At 43.5% G+C, this 25,571-nt stretch overlaps 1 protein-coding gene across 3 annotated transcripts in view; it reads left to right on the top strand.

Moving 5' to 3' along the window:
- The window catches only part of ABCC9 (ATP binding cassette subfamily C member 9), a 123,794-nt gene that overhangs the window by 64,898 nt on the left and 33,325 nt on the right, over positions 1-25,571 (top strand). For 2 of the 3 annotated variants that reach the window (XM_034782678.1, XM_034782670.1), the window contains exons 19-28: positions 7,004-7,105; positions 9,106-9,190; positions 10,407-10,487; positions 12,818-12,955; positions 13,545-13,670; positions 14,875-14,971; positions 17,584-17,825; positions 18,900-19,048; positions 20,230-20,299; positions 23,697-23,854. In XM_034782678.1, the coding sequence (XP_034638569.1) occupies positions 7,004-7,105; positions 9,106-9,190; positions 10,407-10,487; positions 12,818-12,955; positions 13,545-13,670; positions 14,875-14,971; positions 17,584-17,825; positions 18,900-19,048; positions 20,230-20,299; positions 23,697-23,854 (1,248 nt within the window). The remainder of the gene's footprint in view (positions 1-7,003; positions 7,106-9,105; positions 9,191-10,406; positions 10,488-12,817; positions 12,956-13,544; positions 13,671-14,874; positions 14,972-17,583; positions 17,826-18,899; positions 19,049-20,229; positions 20,300-23,696; positions 23,855-25,571) is intronic. The other variant, XM_034782687.1, reaches the window with a different exon arrangement.

A 25,571-nucleotide genomic window follows, 5' to 3' on the forward strand; every position in this document is an offset into this window, starting at 1 on the left:
GGGGTGTTGTAATTATAGGGGTCCTGACCCAAAAAGGAGTTATGTGTGGGAGGTGGGGGGGAGCAGAGGGGTCTCAAGGTTATTGTAAGGGGGTTGTGGTACTGCTACCCTTACTTCTGTGCTGGTGCTGGTGACAGCGCTGCCTTCAGAGCTGGGTGGCCGGAGAGTGACGGCTGCTGGCCGAGAGCCCACCTCTGAAGGCAGAGCCACCGCCAGCAGCAGCACAGAAGTAAGGGTGGCAAGGTATGGTATTGCCACCCTTACTTCTGCACTACTGCTGGTGGGACGCTGCCTTCAGAGCTGGGCACCCAGCCAACAGCCGTCACTCTCCGGCCACCCGGCTCTGAAGGCAGCACAAAAGTAAGGGTGGCAGTACCGTGACCACCCTAAAATAACCTTGTGACATCCCTCCCCTCCCCCACCCCCACAACTCTCTTTTGGGTCAGGACCCCCAGTTTGAGAAACGCTGGTTTCTCATTAAATCTGTATAGTATAGGGTAAAAGCACATAAAAGACTAGATTTCATGGGGAGGGACACACCAGATTTCACAGTCCGTGAGGTGTTTTTCATGGATATGAATTTGGTAGGGCCCAGGGTATGGTATGGGCCAGGTTCTCTCCAGGGCTCAGCTTCCACATCATTCTGGGGTTGTAAGCCAGGGACAAGTGCTCTTTCCTGTTGCACATGCTGTGGTTTGCAGTAATCAAAAGCCTTAGATGTGAGGTTGGCTTCCAGATGCTCTGATAAGTAACTGGCTGGACAGGCTTCCCATATAATGGGGCATGCGGGCTATCCAGAATCATTGTTAGAGTTCAGCCCTTTATGTAGGGCTGAGTTGGAAAGTTCCAATCCAGACTTTACAGAGGCATATCTAATTGCATACCACACACAGATGTGTGGTGTGGAGAGAACCAAATTCTCAGAAAATGCCAACCAGAGGGGGAGAGCAGCTAAGCAGAATGTTCCTTGCTCTCTGGATACACTCTACAGAGAGTAGAGGGTATGTAAGGCTCCCCTGTGCAAAGTATATGTGAGGACCCAGAAACCAGGTGTAAAACATGGATAAAACAAGAGTTGGCGCAAACTCTTACCAATGGCGTTCTTTGACCCTAAGCTGTGACAGACTGCAAGGAAAGTGATGGGAAGTAAGAGTTGTCAGAGTTCAGCATTAGCTGTGCCTTCCCTCAGCAGCACAACAAGTACAGCTCTGAACCACGGTTGCTACCACATAAGGTTAGATAACACAGTGATGGGGGTTATAAAGACCTCCTAGAGGGATAAATAGGTAGATAGCCAATGTCAGCATGGCTACTAGTTCTGCCCTGGTTATGTGGAGAGGCTGGAAGGTAGTCCTCAGTGGAAGTTTCTCATGCAGCTGGAGGGCATCCATATGATTGGGGCCCTGAATCTTTATTGCCCTGTTGAGCCTGTAGATTAAGTGGGAACTCTATAGTTCCACTGCAGTCATAGAGCTCTAGCATTAATTTACTTCCCTCTGTATTTGTTTTGCTGGAGAACAAGGGCAGGGTTAGAGATATGTTAGTGTTTTAAAAGGTCAAGTCAAGGATACATTGACAGTAGTCCAGTCTGGAGCTAAGTCTATTTTTAACTTTCCCTTGAAACCTTGATTTTAAATAGATTTGGCTAACAGACTAGGATACAAATTCAAAATCATCATACGATCAATCTAATCAATTCAGTGCTTTTCATAATTTCAGGCTTAACTCTGGTGTAACTAGCTGTGATCCGGTCTGGGGAAATGTGGATATTTTTTCAAATACAGAGGAAAAAGTAATACATGAACAAAATTAGATAAGTATTACAAATACTTGCACCCTTTTTATGGCATTATCATGCACTCCAGAACCTGAGCTTTGGACTACTGCCACGCACTGTACTTGTTTAGTTGTCATACTTAAAGTATGTAGTTTGAGATGTAAACTTTCTACCAGTATAAAAGTAAAGGATCAAACCTTACAGCTCTTCTTTATTGAATCCATGATTCAGCATAGCACATAAGTATATGCTTAACTTTAAACATGTGCTTTTGTCAAACTGAAGTCAGTAGAATTTAAGCATGTGCTTACGTACCTAGTTGAAGAGGGATAGTTTGCTGAACAGGGGGGTTAGAAGTCCCATTACTCATACAAATGATCTCATTGATTATAAGGGGAAATTTAGTTATTACAGTCTGTTCACTCTCGTAGTAAGCACCATAGCATTGGTCCCAAAGTTTTAAAAATTATTCTACCGTTGGCAGTTCCAGACGTATATGCTAGATGTATTTCCTCAGTCCTTCTCCCACCACTTTGACTCACTGCTATTTGTTAAGGAAGAAGATCTGAGTTGTTTTTTTTTAAATGAGAGATTCTAGTCTCTCTTTTTTCTGTGGGACTAACTTCTTCCCTCTTTTTAATCTCAAAGCCTCTATCTTCCTCTCTCTTGTACCTTGGAAATATCTTTCCATGGTGGTGAAGATAGGAATCTGTTTCTGAATAAAGAGACAGCTCTGGTTAGACAAGGTCCCGAGAATAGCAACCGTGGGTCTTCCACCCTTCCAAAAAGGGAACAGTGGTTATTCATCTATGACCTCAGAACGTCCTCTAGTTGCTGGTCCTGTAAATGTGCAGGCAATCCCAGAGCACTGCAGGCAATCCCAGAGCACTACAGGTGTGCCACAACTTAATTTCCCCAAGTGGAGCAGCAATAGCTATAAGTTTAGCAGCCTAAGGCCAGGAGAAGTCAACACACATTAACTAAAGGCTATATCCCTCTTAATAAGGCTTCAGCCCAGGAATCATTACAACAAACAGATCCTCATTCCAGGAATCGCTACAATAATAATTTCATCAGGCCTCAGACTCAGGCTCCCAAATTTACTCTCCACACCCAAGTCTCTGCATCAGTTTAGGCTTGTATTCAGGGAGCAACTGCTCCTACTTAATGCAGCCTGCTTGGCTTCTTTACTGCACTCTGCCTGGTTTCTTCTCTCCCTGCTTCCTGTTCCTGTTAATATCACTGGTCGCGGGAGCAGCCAATGGGAGCTGCTTAGCCGGCACTCGGGGTGCTGACAGCGTGCGGAACCTCCCTGGCTGCCCATGCGCAGGGACCTGGTGGCCACTTCCAGGAGCCACAGGGAGCCTGCCTTAGCCCCGGGCCCCCACTGTGCCGCCGACTGGGCTTTTAACAGCCCAGTCGGTGGTGCCAGCCGGAGCTGCCAGGGTCCCTTTTCAACCGGGCATGCCAGTCAAAAACCAGATGCCTGGCAACCCTAGCTTCTAGCCTGGCAGACAGGCTGTCATTTACATCTCAGGCGTAAAATATTTCATCCAGAGGATCCAACTTACATGCCATACGCTCGAGGGCTTTTTTGAAATTTGTGCAAATAATGAATTCATAATGCCATTTTTAGCACTCCTAATGTCCATTTTCATTTACCTGGCATAATCGTCCTCTTTTAAGTTGTACAAACTAGTGTTTCCAGTGAAGCATCACCATTCCTCACAATGAGCGGCACTACCATGCCTGACCTCCTTTGACTATTACCCCATAACATCAACCCTGTTAATGCTATTAATATAAGGGGAGAGCTGTTAAGTCGTATACCTCATGATTGCTGTTGGATGCCCTTAAAAATCTACCATATAAAAATGTTCATTAGAGAATTTGGGCTGTGCAGAAGGGGACAGGTGGTGGTGGAGTCAGTGGACTAATACAGCAGCATTTTATCTCTACTGAGCTGTGTTCAAAACCTAAACTGTCTCATGACTGAAAATGAGTTTAGTGATTTCAGCACACAGCCCATTTGTGCACATCTCAGAACCACACATGCAATCTGACGTAGTTTGCCATTTTTTCATGGGACTCTCAGGGCTCGAAGAGCAGCAAGTGTTTTGCAGTACATTGACCAACCTGTGTGGGGAAGCTTACACAGTGCTCCCTAGGCGCCAACTCCATGGGTGCTATGGGGCTGGAGCACCCACGGGGAAAACATGGTGGATGCTAAGCACCCACTGGCAGCCCCACTAGCAGAACCTTCCCCTCCACCCAGCACCTCCTGCCCACCGGCGGGCCCCGCAGATCAGCGCCTACCGCCTTCCACGGATCAGCTGTTTGGCGGTGTCAGGAGGCGCCAGGGTGGGGGAGGAGTGAGGGCGTAGCATGCTCAGGGGAGGGGGTGGAACTGGTTGGAGAAGAAGTGGGGCAGGGACGGAGTGGGGGTGGGAAGAAGCAGGGCATGGTGGGGACTTGGGGGAAGGGGTGGAGTGGGGGCGGGGTTTGGGCGGAGCCGGGGGGAGCACCCCTCCGCAGATTAGAAACTCTGCGCCTATACAGTGCTCGCCAACCTTCTCTGTGTTCCAAGTGAGGGATATTAGTCCTTTACTTTAATAGGCATTAAACGACAATGATCGTTTTTAAAGTAATGTTCTAATTACACTTAACTGCATGAATTCAGTGATTATCCTATACAGGCATGTAATAACGGCACAATAGGAAATTCCCTCCTACATGTCACTAATGTAGCTATTAAATGAAATCATTGGCTATACTAATTAGATTTTGCCTATTTGCCCTTTAAAAGAAAAAACAATGGATGAATTCAGCCATTCAAATGTGTACCTAACCTATTTTTCCCATATGTGAAATGTGCACATAAAAAGTTATTTTAACTATTTCCTGAATACTAAACATCATTTACCATAACTTACAGCATAAATGAAACTGATCCTTCTTGTGAAGCAACCAGAAGGTATTATTTCCATTTGCAGTGTATTTGATCAGAATCATTTGCTTCCTCGGAATCTCCTTGAACCTCCATCTTTGTATTTTTCCGTCATTTCCTTGTTTCTTCACCACATTGGTGATAACTTTCTGGAAGATTAACTGGCAGTTTTGTTAAATGCAGTAGTTCCCAAACTTTTTAGGCATATGCCAGTACACCTGTTTAAATGCCTGCCCATGAGAGGCGCCAAGCCTTTCCTGCAAAGTGTTAAGTGCTCTCAACTTTCGTTGACATCACTGGGAGTTTAGGGCACTCAGCATCCTGCAGGATGGGGCCCACAGATGTCAAGTTGTGATGCTGAAGCCTGCAGCCTCCCATTTGCTTGTATGTTCTGTAACCAGCAGTGAATCCTGTGCTGCTCCACATCCTAGTCTCACAGTTGCGCACACAGTAAATGTGGGGTGGATGGCAACATTAAGTGGAAGCTCATCATTAAGGGGCCAGTATTGTTCCTATTCAAGTCTCTTTGGAGATGTAGCCAAAAAATACTGTGACAGACCCAGACCAGTGGGGTACAGGAGTCTGGTAGAGGGCAAATATACTGGTCACTGGATGAGTAGGTTTCTGTTCCCTGAGTGACCAGAGCAGGGGCTGCACTAGAATAATCAGGAACCTGCTAGAACCAGTTAAGGCAGGCAGGCTAATTAGGACACCTGAAGCCAATTAAGAAGAAACTGCTAGAATCAATTAAGGCAGGCTAATCAGGTCACCTGGGCTTTAAAAAGGAGCTCACTTCAGTTTGTGGTGTGAGTGTGAGGAGCTGGGAGCAAGAGGCGCAAGGAGCTGAGAGTGAGAGGGTGTGCTGCTGGAGGACTGAGGAGCACAAGTGTTGTCAGACACCAGGAGGAAGGTGTTTGGAGGAGGCCATGGGGACGTAGCCCAGGGAGTTGTAGCTGTCATGCAGCTGTTACAGGAGGCACTATAGACAACTGCAGTCCACAGGGCCCTGGGCTGGAACCCGGAGTAGAGGGCGGGCCCGAGTTCCCCCCCAAACCTCCCAATTGACCTGGACTGTGGGTTCTTCCAGAGGGGAAGGTCTCTGGGCTGTTCCCCAACCCACATGGTGAATCTCTGAGGCAAGAAAATCCGCCAATAAGCGCAGGACCCACCAAGACAGAGGAGGAACTTTGTCACAATACCTAGCACAAATGGCAGAAGTACTATACCAGTAGTTGCACACATACTTGTGGTTGGGAACCACTGTGTTATCTGATACCTGATAACCTAAGGAGAAATATTAACATAGTTGAGTAGATTTCTGGGTCTTCTACAAGTTATGGGATGATGCTGAATGCTTCTAACCAATATTTCTAACCAATACCATAGCGCCCTCTCTCTCTATAGCAAACCACAGACACCTACTGTGTTAAATTAATGGTAAGGATGTAATCTGAAGAAACATACATGAAGACAATGATAATTAAGATTGACATTTCATCACTCAGTTCACATCTGCTTGCCTAAGTATTGCAGAAGTCTCAGAAAGGTGGCTGATATCGCATAATCGTATCTGCCAGAATACATAAACAAAACAGTTAGAGTAAAGAGCAAAGTAGTCACATACTATATATTTCACTATATATTGAGGCACATTTTCAAAGTATGCATTATATTTACTTAACAGGCCTTCTGAATTAGTACAGAGTTGTTCTACTTTAGTGTATAATTTCAATCCATTACAATGTTAACATGGCCCTACATATAAGAAAAATAGCATCTGCTGAAAAATTGTATTGCAAGCACATGGTAGTTTAAAATAACAAACATACTAAAAGACAATGAGGCAAATGGGTTGAAAACATCCATTTTATACACTATTTTCCAAGTAGCTGGTTTTGATGTTAGAAAACACTATTCCACCCTGGTACATTTTCTATTCTTTTAATTTACTCATAATTTAACAATGGATGGAATGGTGGTTTTAGACATTTGCAATTTGCTATTGGACTTAAATTCCATATACCATCTCTGGCCCAGTAATAAGCCATTTAAATCAGTGTCTAAGTAGTACACCCTGGAACATAGACCTTTAACTTCAGGACAGAGAGTGGATGCTTCTCTGATGTAACCTCTTCCTTTAAAGCTTTTGTCTTTTCTTTTGTTACAGTTCCTTTTATAGTACCTTACCTTCACCTTCGTTCTTTTTTAATGCATATTGTTAACTCTGTTCATAAGACACTTCAAGATCATCTATTTTGGTGTTGTTTTAATTTTTCCAGTAGAAACAGATATTCTGTGGCTTATGCAGCACAGAAGCCATGGCTGTTGAATGCTACAGTGGAGGAAAACATTATCTTTGGGAGTCCTTTTAACAAACAGAGGTAATTATCAATTTCCTTAGTGTTATGAAACCTAAGGGCTAGATTCCCTCCATGCCAGATGAGGAGGGAGCAAAGAGGTGGAGAAAGAGGTGTAAAAGACCCTAAAGTCACTGAAGGGAGAGGACATAGGAGGCAATTACTGACATTTTCACTCCCAGGAGTGGACTGTAACAATGGGAACTGCTGAGGTATCGAGCTAGCAAGAAGTATAGGGAGGGAGGGTGGGTGGGTGGGTGGGTGGGGAAGAAAGGGAGGTAGAATGGGCTCTCAGCTTCTAAGTCCATTATTATATATTATTGTTCCTGGGTCTTGCATAGCAGGGAAATCACCCCTTGTAAGGGCCAGGGAGAATGACAGTTCCTGTTCTGAGGACACAGGAAGTGCTCCCTTTGTAAGTTTTTCTGGAGTTGGCTGGCCAAAGGCACATTGCAGCTTACGTGCTCCCACTGTGTACTGAGGAGATCAGGGAGGGATTGTGCCTCCATTGCTCCTCATAGGGGACTGCAGTTCAGCACCGCCCTGAATGTGGACCAGTGGGTGAAAGCCATAGTCTGGCTGTTAGGTGTAGAGGGTTCCTGCTTCAGAGAAGCGGCTGCTTATTCATCTGGGTCCCGAGAGAAAGTAGCTTAATGGTCTGAGGTTACTGCCACGTACGGGGACAGATTAAGCCAACTTTGAGGCACACCCAACCTGGATGCTCCCCACAGCCACCATCCCAGCAGTGAATAGACATGGAGCAGTAGTGGGAAAAGCAACAGGACCTCTTCCCCCAACCAAGAAGAGGAAGGGTGGCCCCTCCCTGAACAGCAGGACTACTCTGCGCTGGCCGCAGGTCTGGGGCTTTCTCTTTGGCTCTAACTGGCTGTTGCTCCTTTTGCCTGTTGGGGGCTGTCTGCAGACTCAGAGCTTGTCTACACATACAGCATTGCAGTGGCGCAGCTGCACTGCTGTAGCACTTTGTGAAGATGCTACCTACGCTGGTGGGAGAGCTTCTCTGGTCGGCGTCAGTATTCCACCTCCCCAGAAGGTGGTAGCTATGTCAGCGGGAGAAGCTCTCTGGTCAATATAGAGTTGACTACACCAAGGGTTAGGTCGGTATAACTACGTTGCTCAGGTCGGTATAACTATGTTGCTCCTGAGCAATGCAGTTATACTGACATAAGTCTGTAACATAGACCGGGCCTTAGACAAATATCACGGCATCTGTTACACTTGGGGCATATTCACAAGCTTTACTTGGAAACTGTGGAGACCAGAAGTGTTTTCTATTTTTGAAATTAAGCTGAGGTTCTGATGTCATCATATGACTCTGGAGCAGGGGACATAGGCATGGTCCTATTGCGTCCATGCCTTAATCCAGTCCTGGTCTAGTGGATATCAGAGCACCACATTACAAAACACCATACAATTTGATATTACTGTGCTGAAGACAGGCCTACCTGCTGTGTGCCTACCTCAAGTCAGTGATAATTGGGACTTCACTGGAAATACAGGGTACTGAAAGTCAAAACACAGCTCTTTTGTGCCTGGTTCTGACTACCCTTACCCAACACTTACTTTTTATGTTCATTTAAATAATCAACCAACAAATGCAGTGGGAAAAGTGACTTGATTTTAGGAAAACAAATTGCTAAATTTTAGGCATTTTTACTGGCAACACGCACTTTGCTTTAAGTTATTAAAAATAAATTATATTCCTTTCCTATGATATGCCACTCAGTTCACTTGATAGCAATTAGTGATGGGCAGATCACACAAAATACAGATAAGCATCCACAAATTCAGGGACCAGAATCTCAGCTGATGTAAATTAGCTTAGCTTCATTGAAGTCACTAATAAAAATGGCTTTTTGTAAAGGCTTCGCTTGAGATCCTTTTAAAGTTAGGTAAACTCTTTTGAACTTCACCAATAGATTAAGTCTGAGTTTTGGAAGGAGGTTTTTGTTTCATCCAGTTTGATTGTCTTTCCATAAGAATAATCGGGTTTTTTTTTTCTGCAGATACAAAGCTGTTACGGATGCATGCTCTCTGCAGCCGGACATTGACCTATTACCATTTGGCGATCAGACAGAAATTGGAGAAAGGGTAAATAAAGAGGTGGACGTTTGTATGACAGCCTGGTTTGTGTGATGGGTATCACATTTCTAGATTGTATTGAGCTGCAAGCCTGGTAAACATTCATAATAGTTGTATTTATTAATATTTATTATAATTCCACATTAAGTTATACGCCATCATAGATATTCATGAAACCTAGCAATCTAAGAATCCAGCTACTCTGATGCTAGTCAGCATTATCATGTACTCCCTGAGGCACCTTAGCCTAGAATCAAATCTTAGGTATCCAGGTATAAATCTGAGTAACTCTGTTGGCGTCCCAGACCAGAATCTGGCCCTGTGCGTTTATTCTTTCCGTAAGTGCCGTGGAGCCCCTGCATTCTTTTTATGATACACCATGGAAAATGAAGTCACTTAGGAGACTAATATTGTGCAGACTCAAGAAAAACAAGGGGAAGGATTCACTCCTGATATAACTCCACTGTCTTCATTTTACACTGTGATCCTGATTCTCATTTATACTGTGGCCGCTCTACACCACTCTGGAAGGGAAAAGGGGCTTTAAAATGGGTGTAAATGTAATTTATCCACAATCTAAGCCCCTTCACACGGCTAGAATGGGGCCAAGTGGCTCTTAGTGTAAACAAGAATGAAGTCCTGTGTCTACATTGTACTCAGGAGCACAGGAAAAAAGTCAAGATCTGTGCCACTGACCTTAATCCAGTGGGATTTTTGCTTCCAAGCTCTTATATTGATACTGTAAACTTAAATATTATTAAACTAATTGAAAAAAATCAGTTTTCCTATAAAACACCTTTTAAATAGCTGCATCATGATTTTTATTTTTTAATTCTTTTAAATCTACCGGCGTAGAGAGGATGGAGTGGAGAGGGGCTGTTGTCCCATGCAGCTATTCAGAAGGCTCTTTTGATCACAGTCTTGCATGTTTTCCCAGCCAAAACCAGTCCTCCTCTGCTAGGAGAAGAACTTTATACATTCTAAGTTATTTGTGATGAGTTTATATGAAATTGCACTAATAATAACAATTTCTTTCTCAGGAGGTTATACACTGACTGTATTCGTTTACCAACAGGACTAACCTTATATCCAACACTTTGAAAAATTCTAAGGAAACTTCTTTGGGTGGTTTAAAAAAAAACTTGCCATCTTTCAATGTCTTGTCATACACAAATCATTTTGTTTATTCAAAAGACACATTTTTATGACCTGTTATATTCACTAGGGGATTAACTTAAGTGGCGGCCAACGACAGAGAATCTGCGTAGCTCGAGCACTCTATCAAAACACCAACATCGTCTTCTTGGTACGATTTTTTTTTTTAAATACGAAGTATGCAAACTTCACAATAAAATGTTGCCCTTATATTTAGCTTTCCTACAGGGACCTATATCTAATTTTGAATCCAGAATGCAGAGACAGAAAAAAGAACAAATAAACAATGACCAGAAGCTGTAGCAGAACATATTAGGAGACTGGTGAAAGAGGGCCCTGTAGTTCAGTATAAAAAGATTGGGACAGGATTCACACTGAGTACCACACATCATCCCACTGAAATCAATGGGACTTTTTGAAGAGTCAGAGTATCACAATTTAGCCTTTTGTGGGAAATAAATGGACTTCGGGTTTAGCAATGGGATCCAGGGCCTTTCACGTCTCTGTTACTAGTCCCAATTCAATCTCTGCTACTAGTCCCAATTCAGTCTCTGCTGACGATTTCTGAAAGTTATTACCCATGTGATGGCTGTTTGAGTCCTAGGCAAAATAAATTGGTGGACTCATCTTAGTTCTTAGAGGACAAGTGTTCACATAAAAAACTTGCCAACACAATTGTCATCCTTGCTGGTAGAGTCAGTGGAGAGAGGCCAAGGACTGGAGTCTGAACTACACTCTCTTCCTTACAGGTACTCTCTCCAGGTGGAAGTACAGATATATTAATGAGTCAGGTTTGGAACTGAATTTCCCCAAATTTTGGGGGAGGGTTCCAAATCTGTTGTTCCAGTTCAGGACCATCTCTAGTTTCCATGACTGTCAATCTGGGACCAGCACTAAATTAACTCAGAAATAGAACATAAGCATTTAAGGGCCATACTGGGTCAGACCAAAGATCTATCCAGCCCAGTATCCTGTCTTCTGACAGTAGCCAATGCCAGGTGCCCCAGAGGGGAAACCAAAAAGTCACAAGGAGAATCTGAGTGATTTACTACAGGCTTAAGAGTAAAGGTTTGATCTTTCTTATTGTTTTTCACTTTTGCCCTCTCACTAAAGATGGTAAAGATTAGCATTGGGGCAATAGATAGCACTTTAGTAATTACAGCTGTTTGCTTTTTTAGAATAGGTTAAATATTTAAAAGAACAAAATAAATAAACTCTGGTACATACTGTGATGGGTTGCCCCCCTTTAAGGTGCCACCTAATGTACTGGGATACCACTGAGCCGGCCTGTTCCGCCAGGCTGGGACCCCTTTGCCCTGTCTTGCTGAGCCAGGTTCTTAAACCTCCTCTAGCACACACACAGGCAGGACCACACCCAGCTGCAGAAAGACACAGACACTGAGATCAGCTCTAGGAAGACTCAGCTTAAGGGACTTGCCCCAGCACTCAGGTGCCCCCCTCCCTTGGAGTGTAGGCCCAAAGGTATATTGTCTTGTGCTATATAGAAAAATCTGCACAGCCCCAGCTCAAAAAAATTTGCCCTGTCCCTCAGTGTGAAGAGATATATGCACAGCTTCTTGCCCTCCCTTTCCCGCCCCCATCCCCAGCAAGATATGAATTGCACAAACTGAGTAATGTTATAAACAAGAAATAAGTTTATTAACTACAAAAGACAGATTTTAAGTAATTATAAGGGATAGCAAATAGAACAAAACAGATTACTAAACAAATCAAACAAAACACGCAAACTAAGCTGGATTCACTAAAGAAACAGGTTACAAAATGGAATTTCTCACCCTAAATGTTGAATTAGGCAGGATGCAGAGTTTCTGTAGCTCAGAGTTCCAGTTATTTCTTCTTACAGACTAGAACCCTGTCTCAGTCTGGACTCACCCCTGCCTTTCCCTTCAGGTTAGTTTCTTGTCCCTTCAGGTTTTTTCAGCAGTCCTTCTTGGGTAGGCAATGGAGGAGAGAACCCAGATCAACCCCCTTCCCAGCCCTTAAAAAGGATTTGTTGTTTTATCCCCACCCCCTACAGTGGAAAAGTACCAGCAGTGTCCAAGGGAGTATTTTTCATCAGGTGACATTATCACCTGACTTTGTAGTGTCAAATGCAGCATCCCAGGAAGCACCTCAGGAAGGTGGGAGATTAGCATCATCAGAGTTCTATTGTCTTTCTTTAATGGGTCATTCAGGAGGATTGCCTGCTGTCTGGTGGGCGTTCCTCCCAAGTACACACGCAGTTGTAATTCTACATAGTCAATATTCCTAATTTTAGATACAGAAATGATACATGCATATAAATTGGATAATCACATTCAGTAAGTTATAACCTTTCCGATGATACCTTACATGAGGCATCTTGCATAAAGTATATCTTAGTTATGCCATATTCATATCATAACCATATTTCTATGAAGAATATGGGGTGTAATGTCACACCTACCCCTCTGCCCCAATTTTTCTTTTATCCAATTGCAGGATGATCCATTCTCTGCACTGGACATTCACTTAAGTGATCACTTGATGCAGGAAGGTATCTTGAAGTTCCTCCAGGAAGACAAAAGAACACTTATTCTGGTGACACATAAATTACAATATCTGCCACATGCGGACTGGGTAAGAGGGAGCCACCACTTGCCAGTTTGTCACATTGTAAGGACTATGGTCACCTCCATGGGCCCTTGGTGGGGATATAGTTGAAGGCAGATCTATAGTGCTTAAAAGATTGTTCTGCTAAGAGCCATCCCACCATCTGCTCTTGAAGTGGGCATGGAGCGCCTACCCCTATATTCCACTTGTAGGTCTGAACACTGACTGGTATGGAGTAAAAAGCATTTTATTTGAACTTTACTTCCATTTAACCATGGACAAGTAATTGGCACACAGCTTATCAATCAGAGCTGCTTACGATCTTTGATTGAAATGTGCTATACAAACAATTATTCTATTGTTATTAATTATACCTTGTCCTCTTTCTTTATGTCCACAAATAACTACTTCCTATAATAGTTTCATTGTAAGATATATGTTGACAAAATAACTTTTAAAAGCTATTGATAAAATGTGCAGCCATTGGGTACAATGAACACTGAAATTAGCCCAGTTTTGAGTTCGAGCTCATTCACATTGAGATCTGCTGCATAGTCCCAAATGCAGTGATTATATCACGTTGTTGAGTAGACCTATTGATAATCCTTCTTTCTAGATCATAGCTATGAAGGATGGTTATGTGCTCAGAGAAGGGACATTGAAGGACATCCAGACCAAAGATGTTGAACTGTATGAGCACTGGAAAACTCTGATGAATCGCCAAGACCAAGAATTAGAAAAGGTAATGACAGTGGGACCAGAGTGCATTGTAGCAAAGTATTGCATCTTGAATGTTGATCCATGTTTGATGGATTTAGGGTGAAATTCTCCTCTCAGGTTGATTGATGGGTAGAATTCTGCACATCAGTAGACCTCGTGGGAGGATTTTGAGCTCAGTGACTTGGTCGTCTGGGCTCTTCAAGGAGACCAGAAACACAGGCTTCTGTGTTACCTCTCTGCCTTAGTAAGAGAGAGCTTTGCTGGAGCTTAAACTGTGTCAGCTCCCTGCCATACCAGTCTGTCCACCTCACCAGCAAACTCCTCAAGGTTTGGCCAGTCTAATCCTTGCTTTGCAGGTAACATTTAGTGAACCCCACTTCCCGAGTTCCCCAGAGATGTCTCCTTGTAGTGTCCAGTGCTCTCAGTGGACTCTCACACAAATTATTAAGTCTGCTGTCTCCAAAGAGACACTACACACACACTAACATGTTAACCCAGCTGAGGACACATTCTTCACCTTAATACACAGCACTCAGATGTTTATAGTAAAAGTAAGCATACATTTATCAATAAAGCGCATAGATTTAAGTGATACTAAGCAACAGTAATAGAGACAGAAATGGTTACAAATAAAACGGAAGTAAAACATGCTTTCTAGAGTCTCAAATTTAACAGATTACAATACTGTTCTGAGGCAATTTCATAGCATCTTCAACCTATATGGCTGAAGGATCCGCCTTTCACAGATTTCAAGAGCGCTGCCCTCTTTTGTCCCTTAAGTGATAAAAGGTTCTCTCCCCTTCTTTTTATAGTCCACTAAACCTTTGAAATATATTCTTTTGAAGTATATCCCCAGGTAATGTTTTCTCCCCTGCTGCTTGTGCTCCAGGAAGCTGATGCCATCCTGTCTTCCTCATTCTCCCCTCAATTTGCTTTTCTGGTGGATTCAGATGCAAATGAGCTTCCATAGAATCATAGAATCATAGAATATCAGAGTTGGAAGGGACCTCAAGAGGTCATCTAGTCCAACCCCCTGCTCAAAGCAGGACCAATTCCCAGCTAAATCATCCCAGCCAGGGCTTTGTCAAGCCGGGCCTTAAAAACCTCCAAGGAAGGAGACTCCACCACCTCCCTAGGTAATTCCATTGTCTCTGGCATCACCTTTCTTAGACTAAAATGATGGCACTCACAGTAGGTTGGGCTCTCAAGTTAATGTAATGTTACAGGATATGGAAACTGACCAAACTACTTTGGAAAGAAAAACTCTCAGAAGAGCAATGTACCCAAGAGAATCCAAAGCACAACTGGAGGATGAGGATGAAGGTACATTATATCTTTTCACACTGGGTAGACTATAAACATGCATCATTCACATGTATCCACATTCTTAATATATTGCTAAATTTTCTTGGCAACAAGATATAAAGATGTTGATGACATTTACTCCTTTGGGCAATAAGAGTAAAAGTCCAATACTTTGAGCTATTTAGAATTAGAGCTGTTGAATGGATTCTTCATGGAGTTTTGCAAACAATGTGCAGGAATAAGGATAGAGGAGAGCAAGTTAGAGATTTACTATGCAGCATTTTCTGGAGATAGTAAGAGAGAAATGGAAAAAAAAATATATTGAGAAATTCTGGGCCAGAGCCTCAGCTAGTGACGTAGCTCAATGGAAGTCATTGATGTTATGCAGTTTTACACCAGCTGAGAATCTAGCCTTCTAGCTCCAATTATGTCGCATAGTTATGAATGCCCCCACTGATTCTGTCTATTGAGATACCCCCACCATGGGCTCCTTTGACATAGCCTGTAGTTATTTGCACATCCTTTTAAAGAAGAACATGATTTTTTTTAAATTAGAGATGGAGTCTAGGCTGCTATTTTTAAATCTGGATCTGTCTAGGTATTTGTGGCCCCAACAGCCAAGTTACGTTTTTGTTTCCACAAATTTCTACATTTTTGGAGGCAGGAATCCAAATCTGAATCACGTGTAAAGTTACCTGCGGGGTTATAGGCTACTGGCAACAGGACCTATCAAGAACACTCCTGGCTGGGATGTTGGGGAGCCCCTCAGGGGAATATTCAGTTCTGGCGGCCAGTGAGATGGTGCCAGAGAGATAAAGGGATTAACTGAATGCTTCATAAACTTAGTGGAGTACTGATTTACTCCAAGGACTCTCACTGACTGGCAGAGTTATTGACTGAATTGACTATCTAATTAATAAGTTCTGTTTGTGGGGCTGTTTATGCCTGTAGACTGTTTCATCTGGCTATGCTACTTGAGGGATATAGGGTATTTTCCAAGGCTCATGATGACAGAATGACTTGGTGGTTTAGTGATACCTTCCACTGCTTTTCTCCAGAGGTTGAACATGCACTTCTTTAACATGTACAGTCTCCAGTGGTCTTGAGGGCAGAAAACCCCAGGTCTTCCCACACTTCTAGTTCTGGGATATGCAGTAATGACATGTCAGTAGGCCAGTCCTGTAACCTGGGTACAGATATCGTCTTCCTTCAGTAAGTTAAAAAGAATAGGGATTGAAGGCTCTGCGGGAACATGACTATACATGCCAACAGAACACCAGCATCCAACAACTCCAAAATTCTTAGACAAAACACTTGGTTAAGGTGGTAAAATACATATCAATAACTTCAAGGGTAACATTTAACAGGACATTGTGCTCTAGTTCCTTGTTATCTTGGTTCTGACAGTCACTCATTTTGTGATCTTGGGAAAGTATTTAAACTCTTTGTACCTCAGCACACATGAAATTTCAACTTCAGATCAATTAGTGACTCTCCATAATATTCAGAATTACTAAAGTACTTTGGAGACTGTCAGTCACCTTATGTTGCAATGTGATGTGGTTACACATGATAGTGTCCTCTTCTATGAAGATAAAGCTTATAGTGATTGCAGGTAACCAGGGCCGGCTCCAGGTTTTCTGCCGCCCCAATCGTGGAGAAAAAAAAAAAAAAAAAAGCCGCAGCAGCGCGATCGCACCGCTCCACTCCGAGAGGGACTGAGGGACCCGCTGCCAAATTGCCACCAAAGACCCGGACATGCCGCCCCAGTAGCAGCTGGAGTGCTGCCCCTTGGTATTGGCCACCCCAAGCACCTGCTTTTTTAGCTGGTGCCTGGCGCCGGCCCTGCAGGTAATGTTAAGGCAGAGCCTTGCTAAGCAACACGAGACAACTCTTCTATATGGAATGCTTGGCAAAGTTGTCTGTAGCTTCTCAAACAACCCATAAGAGCCTCACTCTCGATCTGATAATGTAAAGACAAGCTGAACACACCAGAAAAGCTTTTGGAAATCCTAAAACTAGTCTGATCTCTATGAACGCATTCCATACTGAAGATATGAGTTACTGAGGGCATGTCTACACTTACCATGGATCGACACTTGATCCAGCGGGGGTCAATTTAGCAAGTGTAGTGAAGAGCCACTAAATCGACCACAGATCGCTCTTCTGTTGACTCCAGCACTCCACCGAAACGAGAAATGTAAGGTAAGTCAACAGGAGAATTTCTCCTGTCATCCCAGTGCGGTGTAGATACCACAGTAAGTTGACCTAGGCTACATTGACTCCAGCTATGTGAATAACATAGGTCATCCTGCCCTTAAGGATTATTAACAAAACTAGAGCTGGTCAACTAAAAGGGAAGGAAAAATCATGATTTTGTGAGGGCATTTCCCCTTTTCTAATTTTCAAAAATTCAAAAAATGTTAACAAGCTGTAGAGCTGGTGGAAGAAAAGAAGGAAAAGTAATAAAACATATCAAAAAGTGTTGCTGTTTTCTAATTAAAAATGTCAAATTATCACCCAAATGTCAACATTCAAAAAATGTCAACCATCTCAAGTCAAAACGTGAATGATTGTCAGTGTGGTACTGAATAAAATCTAACTGATTTGGTCAAATCTCTGAATTACAGAGGAAGAAGAGGAGGAAGATGATGATGATAACATGTCAACAGTAATGCGGCTTAGAACAAAGATGCCGTGGAGAACTTGCTGGAGATATCTTACCTCTGGAGGATTTTTCTTACTGTTTCTGATGATTTTCTCCAAGCTCTTGAAACACTCAGTCATTGTAGCCATAGATTACTGGCTGGCAAGATGGACATCCATGGAGAATAAAACCGGGGATTCCATAGAACGTAATCGTGAAAACAAGGTTGGCCATAACTTAAAGCTTGTCAGACAAAAATGTTCTCAAATAATTGAAAAATAACCCTCTGTTAACCTAGTAACCAGTTAGATTGGGAATGTAGCTAATATAGGTACTATAACATCAATTGTTAAATAAGATGGGTGAAATGGTTAATCTAATTTAAAAAACAATCTAAACCTTAATCCAAAGGTCAAACTGAAACTAAAACTTGTTTGAGGTTAGAAGAACTTTGGGCCCAAATTTTCAACAATTGGAGCCTAATATGCCCCTATATCCACATTTAGCAACCTAAATTAATACCCAGATTTTAAAAAGTGCTGATCACCCAGCAGTTTCCATTAATGCTAACAGAGAAATTAACCCAAAGTTTTGCCATTTAAATAGGATCTGGCAGTGGTTCGGGTTGGAGAAGTATCCCAAAGTTCAGATGCTTATGAAAACATAGTAAACGTTTTCTCATGAGATTTCCAGTACCTCTCATATCCAGCCAGAATCCAGACGGCAGATCCTTAGCTGGTCTAAGTTATTATAGCCCCATGAGACCATCTGAGGAGCTGCCCCTCTGATTTTCAGTGGAGCTTGAAATTAACATTGTTTTTTTTCTTTCTGAAGTTATCCAAACTTAATTCCTGAAACTTTCTGTTCTACTTGAGTCTGAGTTTTGGGGACCTTTGCATTTATCCAAACTAGTTCACCTGTCTAATTCACAAGCCTTGGGCCCAGTCCTGCAAAGTGCTGACCATCCTCAGCTCAAGACATTGCAGCATACTCACCTTTAGTAGCTGCAGTGAACTTGATTCATTATGCCTCTTCCTGAGACAAATTAGGCCCCCAAATTAATCTCCAGTCTAAAAATCTGCTGCACCCAAATATAGTGAATTGCAGGATTGGGGCCATAGGTTGAAAACTCCTTTTATAATGTAAAAAAAAAAAAATCATGTTAATTTAAACATGCAGCACATGTCCTGCTCTTATTGAAGTCTTTTGGAGTCTGACACACCAGCTGGTCAGTGCTGTTAGCTCTGAAGACCATTGCCTTGGGTGTTTCCAAGGTTAATGTTTTTATCCTTTTATTAGTCTCATCATGTCGCTGTGTTCAGCACGCTTTGTGGAGCAGGGATCGTCCTTTGCCTTGTCACATCCCTGACCGTGGAGTGGATGGGCCTCACAGCTGCCAAGAACCTTCACCACAATCTCCTCAATAAGATCATCCTCGGACCAATCAGGTACAGCAAGAGTGATTTTTCCTGCTGAAAGGTCAATTACCAATGAACACCTGCTGTGTAACACAGTGGCTAGTGCTGAGAAGAGCATGGCTCATTCCCCTATGGCCCTCAAGTCCTGTAGAATCTGAAAGTGCCAGCTGAGATGCTCAGGAAATTACCCTCTTTCAGGCTGGAAAACATACAATTTCAGATTCCGCCTGCTTTTCATACCCAGTGGTTTTCATCTGAAAGTAATTTCAAGGTATAAAGTTTTCAGACGGTTTGAAATTCATCAAGAGGTTTTGGGGCCACAGAAGGTTCCCAGTGCAGTGGAAATGCACAGAGGTGGAAGTGTGGGGGGGACACCACATTTCTTATCCTCCAAAGAGACAGGTTCTGCATGAACTTGATATAGCCCAGCACAGAGTGGGAGTGTGGAGTGGGTTGGCCCAGGGAGAGATTGTATGCATGCAGGGACTGCAGTTCCCAAATGAAGAGTGAATAGGTAACATGCTGTCCTGTCCAGCCCAGGAGTTGGAACCTTAGACCAGGACAGCAGGGTGGACTTTACAATGAATCTTTCACATTGAGGGAGCCAGAGGATGGATAGAGGAGTTGGGAGAAGGGAGCTGACAGTTTTTCAGGGGGCTGTGGGAGACGAGACCTAAAAGTTTGGGGTTAAAATAAGATTTAGATGACATTCCAAATGCAAGTATAAGACTAAATGATAGTTTTCATGTTTACTAACTGGTTCTAGGGGACTGGTTGCCGACCCCTGGTCTAACGTTTGGCACGCGGCTCGCCAGGGTAAGCACCCTGGCAGGCCGGGCCAGTTTATTTACCTGCTGACGTGGCAGGTTCGTCCGATTGCGACCCCCACTGGCTGCGGTTCGCCGTCCTGGGCCAATGGGGGCGGCGGGAAGCCGCGGCCAGTACATCCCTCACCCGTGCCGCTTCTCGCCACCCCCATTGGCCCGGGACGGCGAACTGCGGCGAGTGGGGGCCGCAATCGGCTGAACCTGCCACGTCAGCAGGTAAATAAACTGGCCCGGCCCGCCAGGGTGTTTACCCTGGCAAGCCACGTGCCAAAAGTCGCCGACCCCTGGGTTAGACAGTAGACCTAAATTCTGACTGATGTTGATATTTCATCCAGAATCAGACTCTCTCTTCACATAGTTTTTTGTTTCTGTTTTGTTCAATAGATTCTTTGACACAACTCCCTTGGGCCTAATTCTAAATCGCTTCTCTGCTGATACGAATATCATTGATCAGGTGAGCACATCGGTCCATTTATTCCATAATGTCTTGCCCAATTAATGCCACCATTTTGGAGAAGAAATACACCTTTTGTTAACAGGGAGCCATATAGGTTGTCACTTTTATATACAGAACAAATGGTGTGGAAAAACTATGAACTGTAAAAGAGCTTCCAGGCAAAACACCTTTTATGGAGATTATTATCATTGAGCTCACCAAGACTCAAATATAGTCAGGGATACAAAGATAGAGCTACTGGAAAACTCCCCTGGCTCTTTAGAATTACAGGTTCACATGCTAAGTATACTATATTAGGAAGGAGTTGTATTTAAGTAAATTAGGAACAAAAGAAATCCTAGCAATGATGTAGGTCCATTACTAGTTGGAGCTGGTAAAATTGTTAATAATGATGCTGAAAAGGAAGAAGTGTTCAATCAGTACTTCTGTTCTGTATTTGGAAAGAAGGAGTCATATCACATGAGGATGATTAACTACTTTCCAGCCCATTGCTAACTAAACAACATATACTAGACATAAACATTTTACAATCTGCAGCCCCAAATAACTTGCACTCAAGAGTCCTAAAAGAGCTGGCTGAAGGGATTTCTAGTCTGATTATATTAATTTCAATAAATTTTGGAATACCAAGGGAATTCCAGAAGAATGGAATACTGCTAATTTTTTGCTAATATTCAAAAAGGGCTAGCAGCACGACTTGGGTAACTATAGGCTGGTTAGCCTGACATTAGTGTTGGACAAAATAATGGAAAAACTGATAGGGTTGACAAGCAGTGCTTAAATTCTCAGAGATTATTTCCTGGAGTTCTCCTCCCTCACCCCTGATTCGGGGCTCCAGGCTTCAGCTGCAGGATGTCTAAGGTCTTTAGCCCCGCAAGGGATGGGGTGCTGGGGCTCAGGGACTTCAGCCCCATGGTGGGAGGGAAGTGCCAGGGCTCGGGCTTCTGCCCTGAGGCAGGCACCAGGGTTTCCACAGGTTTGAAAATGTTTACCAGAGCTCCGCTCCAGTGGGCTCCGGCTGAATTTAAGCCCTGGATTCAAGTGATAAAGAATTAAAAGATAGGAATATAATTAATGCCACTTAATAAGGTTTGACGGAAAATAGTTCTTGTCTAGCAAAGCTGATTTCATTCTTTAATGTGATTAGAAGTTTGGTTTATAAAAGTAACTGCACAGATGCAATAGACTTTTGTAAGGCATTTGACTGAGTACTGCACGACATTCTGCTTAAAGATTAGCACTACACAATATCTATAAAGTTCACATTAAATGTCTGAAGAACTGGTTAACTGACATCTCAAAAAGTAGCCATTGTTGGAGTACAGGTGCTGTAACTAGGGGTGCTGGGGGTGTTGCTGCACCCCTTGGTTTGAAGGGGTTTCCATTATATACAGGGTTTACAGTTTGGCTCAATGGCTCAGCATCCCCATGATACAAATTTTTCCAGCACCCCTGCAATGGGGAATCATCGCTGAATGGGGCTGGTTGTAGTGGGGTTCTACAGAGATTAGTATGAGGCCCAACACTACTGACCATTTTCCTCAAGGATATAGAAGTAACTATAAAATCGATGATGATGAAATTTCAAATGACACAAAGATTGGCAGAGTGGTAAATAATGAGAACAGGGCAGTCACAGAGTGATTCTGGTCACTTGGTAAACTGGGCCCATTCAAACAATGCTTTTTAATACAAGAAATGCAAAGTTATATATCTAGGATCAAGGAATGCAGTCCCTGCCTGCAGAATGAGGAACTGTATCCTGTAAAGCAATGATTCTGGAAAGGATATAGAGGACTTAGTGGATAAGCAACTCAATGTGAGCTGCCAATGTGATTCTGTGGCAAAAACGGCTAATGCGATATTTGGATGCATAAATAGGGGAGAAGTGAGAAGGAAGGAGTGGGCAGGTGATTTTGCTTCTGTGTATGGCAATGGTGAGCAACACTGTAATACTAGCAGAGAAGGGCACAAAAAGAACCAAAGGCTGGAAGCTGAAGCCAGACAAATTCAAACGAGAGATTAGGCACAAGTTTTTAACAGTGAAGGTTATTAACCGTTGAAATAATCTAATAAGGAAAGTGATGGATTCTCCATCTCTTGGTGTTTCAAATCAAGACTGGATGCCTTCTGGAAGTTATGTGTTAGCCAAACTCAAATCATTGGGCTCAATACAGGGGTAACGATGCAATTTAATGGCCTGTGATATACAGAAGGTCAGACTAGACCAGGGGTCTCAAACTCAAATGACCATGAGGGTCACATGAGGACTAGTACATAGGCCCAAGGGCCGCATTACTGACACCTCCCCCCGCCGCCCTCGGCTCCACGCCTTCCATGAGGCCCCGTCCCTGCCCTGCCTCTTCCCACCCCTTCCCTGCCCCCATTCCAACCCCTTCCCCAAAATCCCCACCCCAACTCTGCCCCCTCCCTGCCCCCAGGGGGTGCAGGAGGGGTGTGGGGTGTGGCGGGGGGCTCAGGGTAGGGGGTTGGGGTGTGGGGTGTGGCAGTGGCTCAAGGCAGGGGGTTCGGTTGCAGGAGGGGTCGGGGGGCGGGCTCTGGCCCGGCGCGCACTGGGGGCAAGGCAGGCTCCCTGCCTGCCTACGCGCCCTGCCCCCGCGCCACTCCGGGAAGCGGCCAGAACATGGGGAAGGGGGGCACTGGCATCTGTGTGTTGCTCTTGTTTCAGGCACCATCCCCAGCAGCTACCATTGGCCGGAGCCACTCAAGGTAAACGCTGGGGGTGGGGGGCGCAAGGAGCTCGTGGGCCACAGAAAATAACACCGCGGGCTGCGTGTTTGAGACCCCTGGACTAGACCTAATGGTATCTTCTGGCCTTAAACTCTATGAATCTATGTAAAGTTATAGTGTATAATAGTGAACTAAGCACAAATTTCAACAGAAGAGTTGTTTGCAACACTTCCATTACTTCTGAGAACCAAGATGCTTGGATGATAGGTGATTGTGAATGCTTTATCTAGAGGCCTATGTACAAAGGAGAGTGATTGCAGGGCTCTCGGAACAGGACACCATATATGGGACAATAGGGAACTCGAGCACTGCTAAGTTATTTGAGATCTCACAGAGAAGATTCCCTTTCTTGTCTCATAATGAGGGGGAAAGACTGCCTGTTTCTCCTTGATCCTTGGAGGTGCTGAGCATCAGCAAGTCCCAGTGGCCCTAATTCTGGCCTCCACTGAAGCCCCTGTACACTGGCTCTGGGCTTATAGAAACAGAAAAGCCCTTGGGGAGACTTAAAGGGGATTCCCAGTGGCGAAGGGCCAGCAGAATGACCATAGACCAGCCCGTCTCATCACCCCACGCATGGAGGGTATATAGTTGCCATATTCCTGAGGTGTATCTAATACATATTTTTATTTTATTTTTGGAATAGCACATTCCCCCTACTCTGGAGTCTCTCACCCGGTCCACTTTGCTCTGTCTGTCGGCTATCGGAATGATCTCGTATGCCACTCCGTGGTTCCTTGTTGCTCTTGTACCCCTTGGGGTAGCATTTTATTTCATCCAGAAATACTTCAGAGTGGCTTCCAAGTAGGTATTAGAAAGCTGCCATGTACATTTCTTGTAAAACCCCTGTATTTATGGTTTATCCTAGAATATAACTAGAACTAGTCAAGAACGGAAAATTTATTTAGTAAATTCCACTGATAATTTTTTCTGTTTTTCATTGAAATGTTTGAAATTTTTCAACCTGCGATAGAGATGATTGAAAAATGGAAAAACTTTCCACAGAAAACCTTGTCCACTTTTCAACAACATTTCAGAAAATGCTGACTGTCCCTAAAGATTATGCTTTTTGAGAATTTCTTAAAATTACACTTGCTTGGAGAATTGAATTGCTCAGGAGATAATAAAATGTGAAACTTTTTCACACTAGGGTCATTGCTTCAATTCTAGACTACGACCCCATTTTAGGAAAACATTCTTACTCAAGAAAACACTTTAATTTGAAGCATGTGCTTCGGTAGTTTCCCGAATCAGGGCTCAGGTGCTTGGTTGGTTGTCTTACTCTATTTCTTAGTGGCTAGATATCTGACACAAAAACCATAATCACAGATTGGTTCCAACCCTTGATGTCAGTCATAGCAAAATGGCCAACGGCTGAACAGAAGTGAAGCCTTAAACACGCTTCCATCCTCGGAGACGGTCACTTCAGTCAAGATTTATGCACCTCAGTGGGGCAGTGTAGGGGGAAGTTTGAACTGTCACTGTGCATACCGTACCTGTTCTGTTGATAATCACAGGCATTTCAGCTTGAGAGCTGGAACAGTCTCTTTCAATGGCAAAACACTCTTATTGACATAATTTAGAGCCAATAGCCCCCGCTAAAATTAGTGGAGCAGGACAGGGCCTCAAAATTATCCACAACAAAAACTGATAATAACTTTGATGAATTGTAACCTATTTTCTTCAGCTTTAGGCAGCACGTGAGTTTTCAAGGAGAGTTATCAATATGAAAATGTTGATAGCAAATGTTTGAATCAGGGTAAATTTATAATGATCTGTAATTCAAAAGCAATTTGATGAATTTCCATTACACACTGCAGAAACATTCTCCTTCCCCTACCAATTTTCCAAACCAAAGTTGTAAAGGGCACTAAAATAGGTACTGTGGAGACAGTGTAGTCTAGAGGGTAGTGCACTTGACTGGGTGACAGGAGATCTGGCTTCCATTCCTAACTCACTGACCTGCTGTGTGAGTGCGAAGTAGTCTCTTGAGCTCTCTGTGCCCATTTTTCCCTTTGTCTTTCGTATCTTATTTAAACTCTTCAGAGCCAGGGCTGTCACTCACTGTGTGTTTGTACCAGGCCCCCATAATAATTTATAATGGAACTTGATTGCAACCTTAGCTACAGAGAGGCTACTGCTTTTCCTTGATATGCCCAGCCTCTTTAAAGATTCCAATACATTCAAATGGCATTCTTAACTAAGAATCACAAACAAATTAGTGGTAATAGTGGTTTCAAATTAATATATAACATTGTAGTATAGAAAGATATGACTCGGCCATTCCTACCTCAAAAAAATAAAGCAATGGATTAAGTGGGATGGTGCATGTCCAATTCAAAGCTATGGTTTCTTCTCATAGTCTTATACAAGGGAGCAAAACCACATGCTGGCCCAGATTTTCAATACTGAGTGCACCCAATTTTCCCACATGCACTACTGGTTCCTGTGCACAAGCGGGGGAGATGTTACACACACTATGTGCCCGAGTCTCTTGACCCACACGTATTCACTGGGCATT

Source organism: Trachemys scripta, chromosome 1 (assembly GCF_013100865.1).
Source record: "Trachemys scripta elegans isolate TJP31775 chromosome 1, CAS_Tse_1.0, whole genome shotgun sequence".
Taxonomy (NCBI): domain Eukaryota; kingdom Metazoa; phylum Chordata; order Testudines; family Emydidae; genus Trachemys; species Trachemys scripta.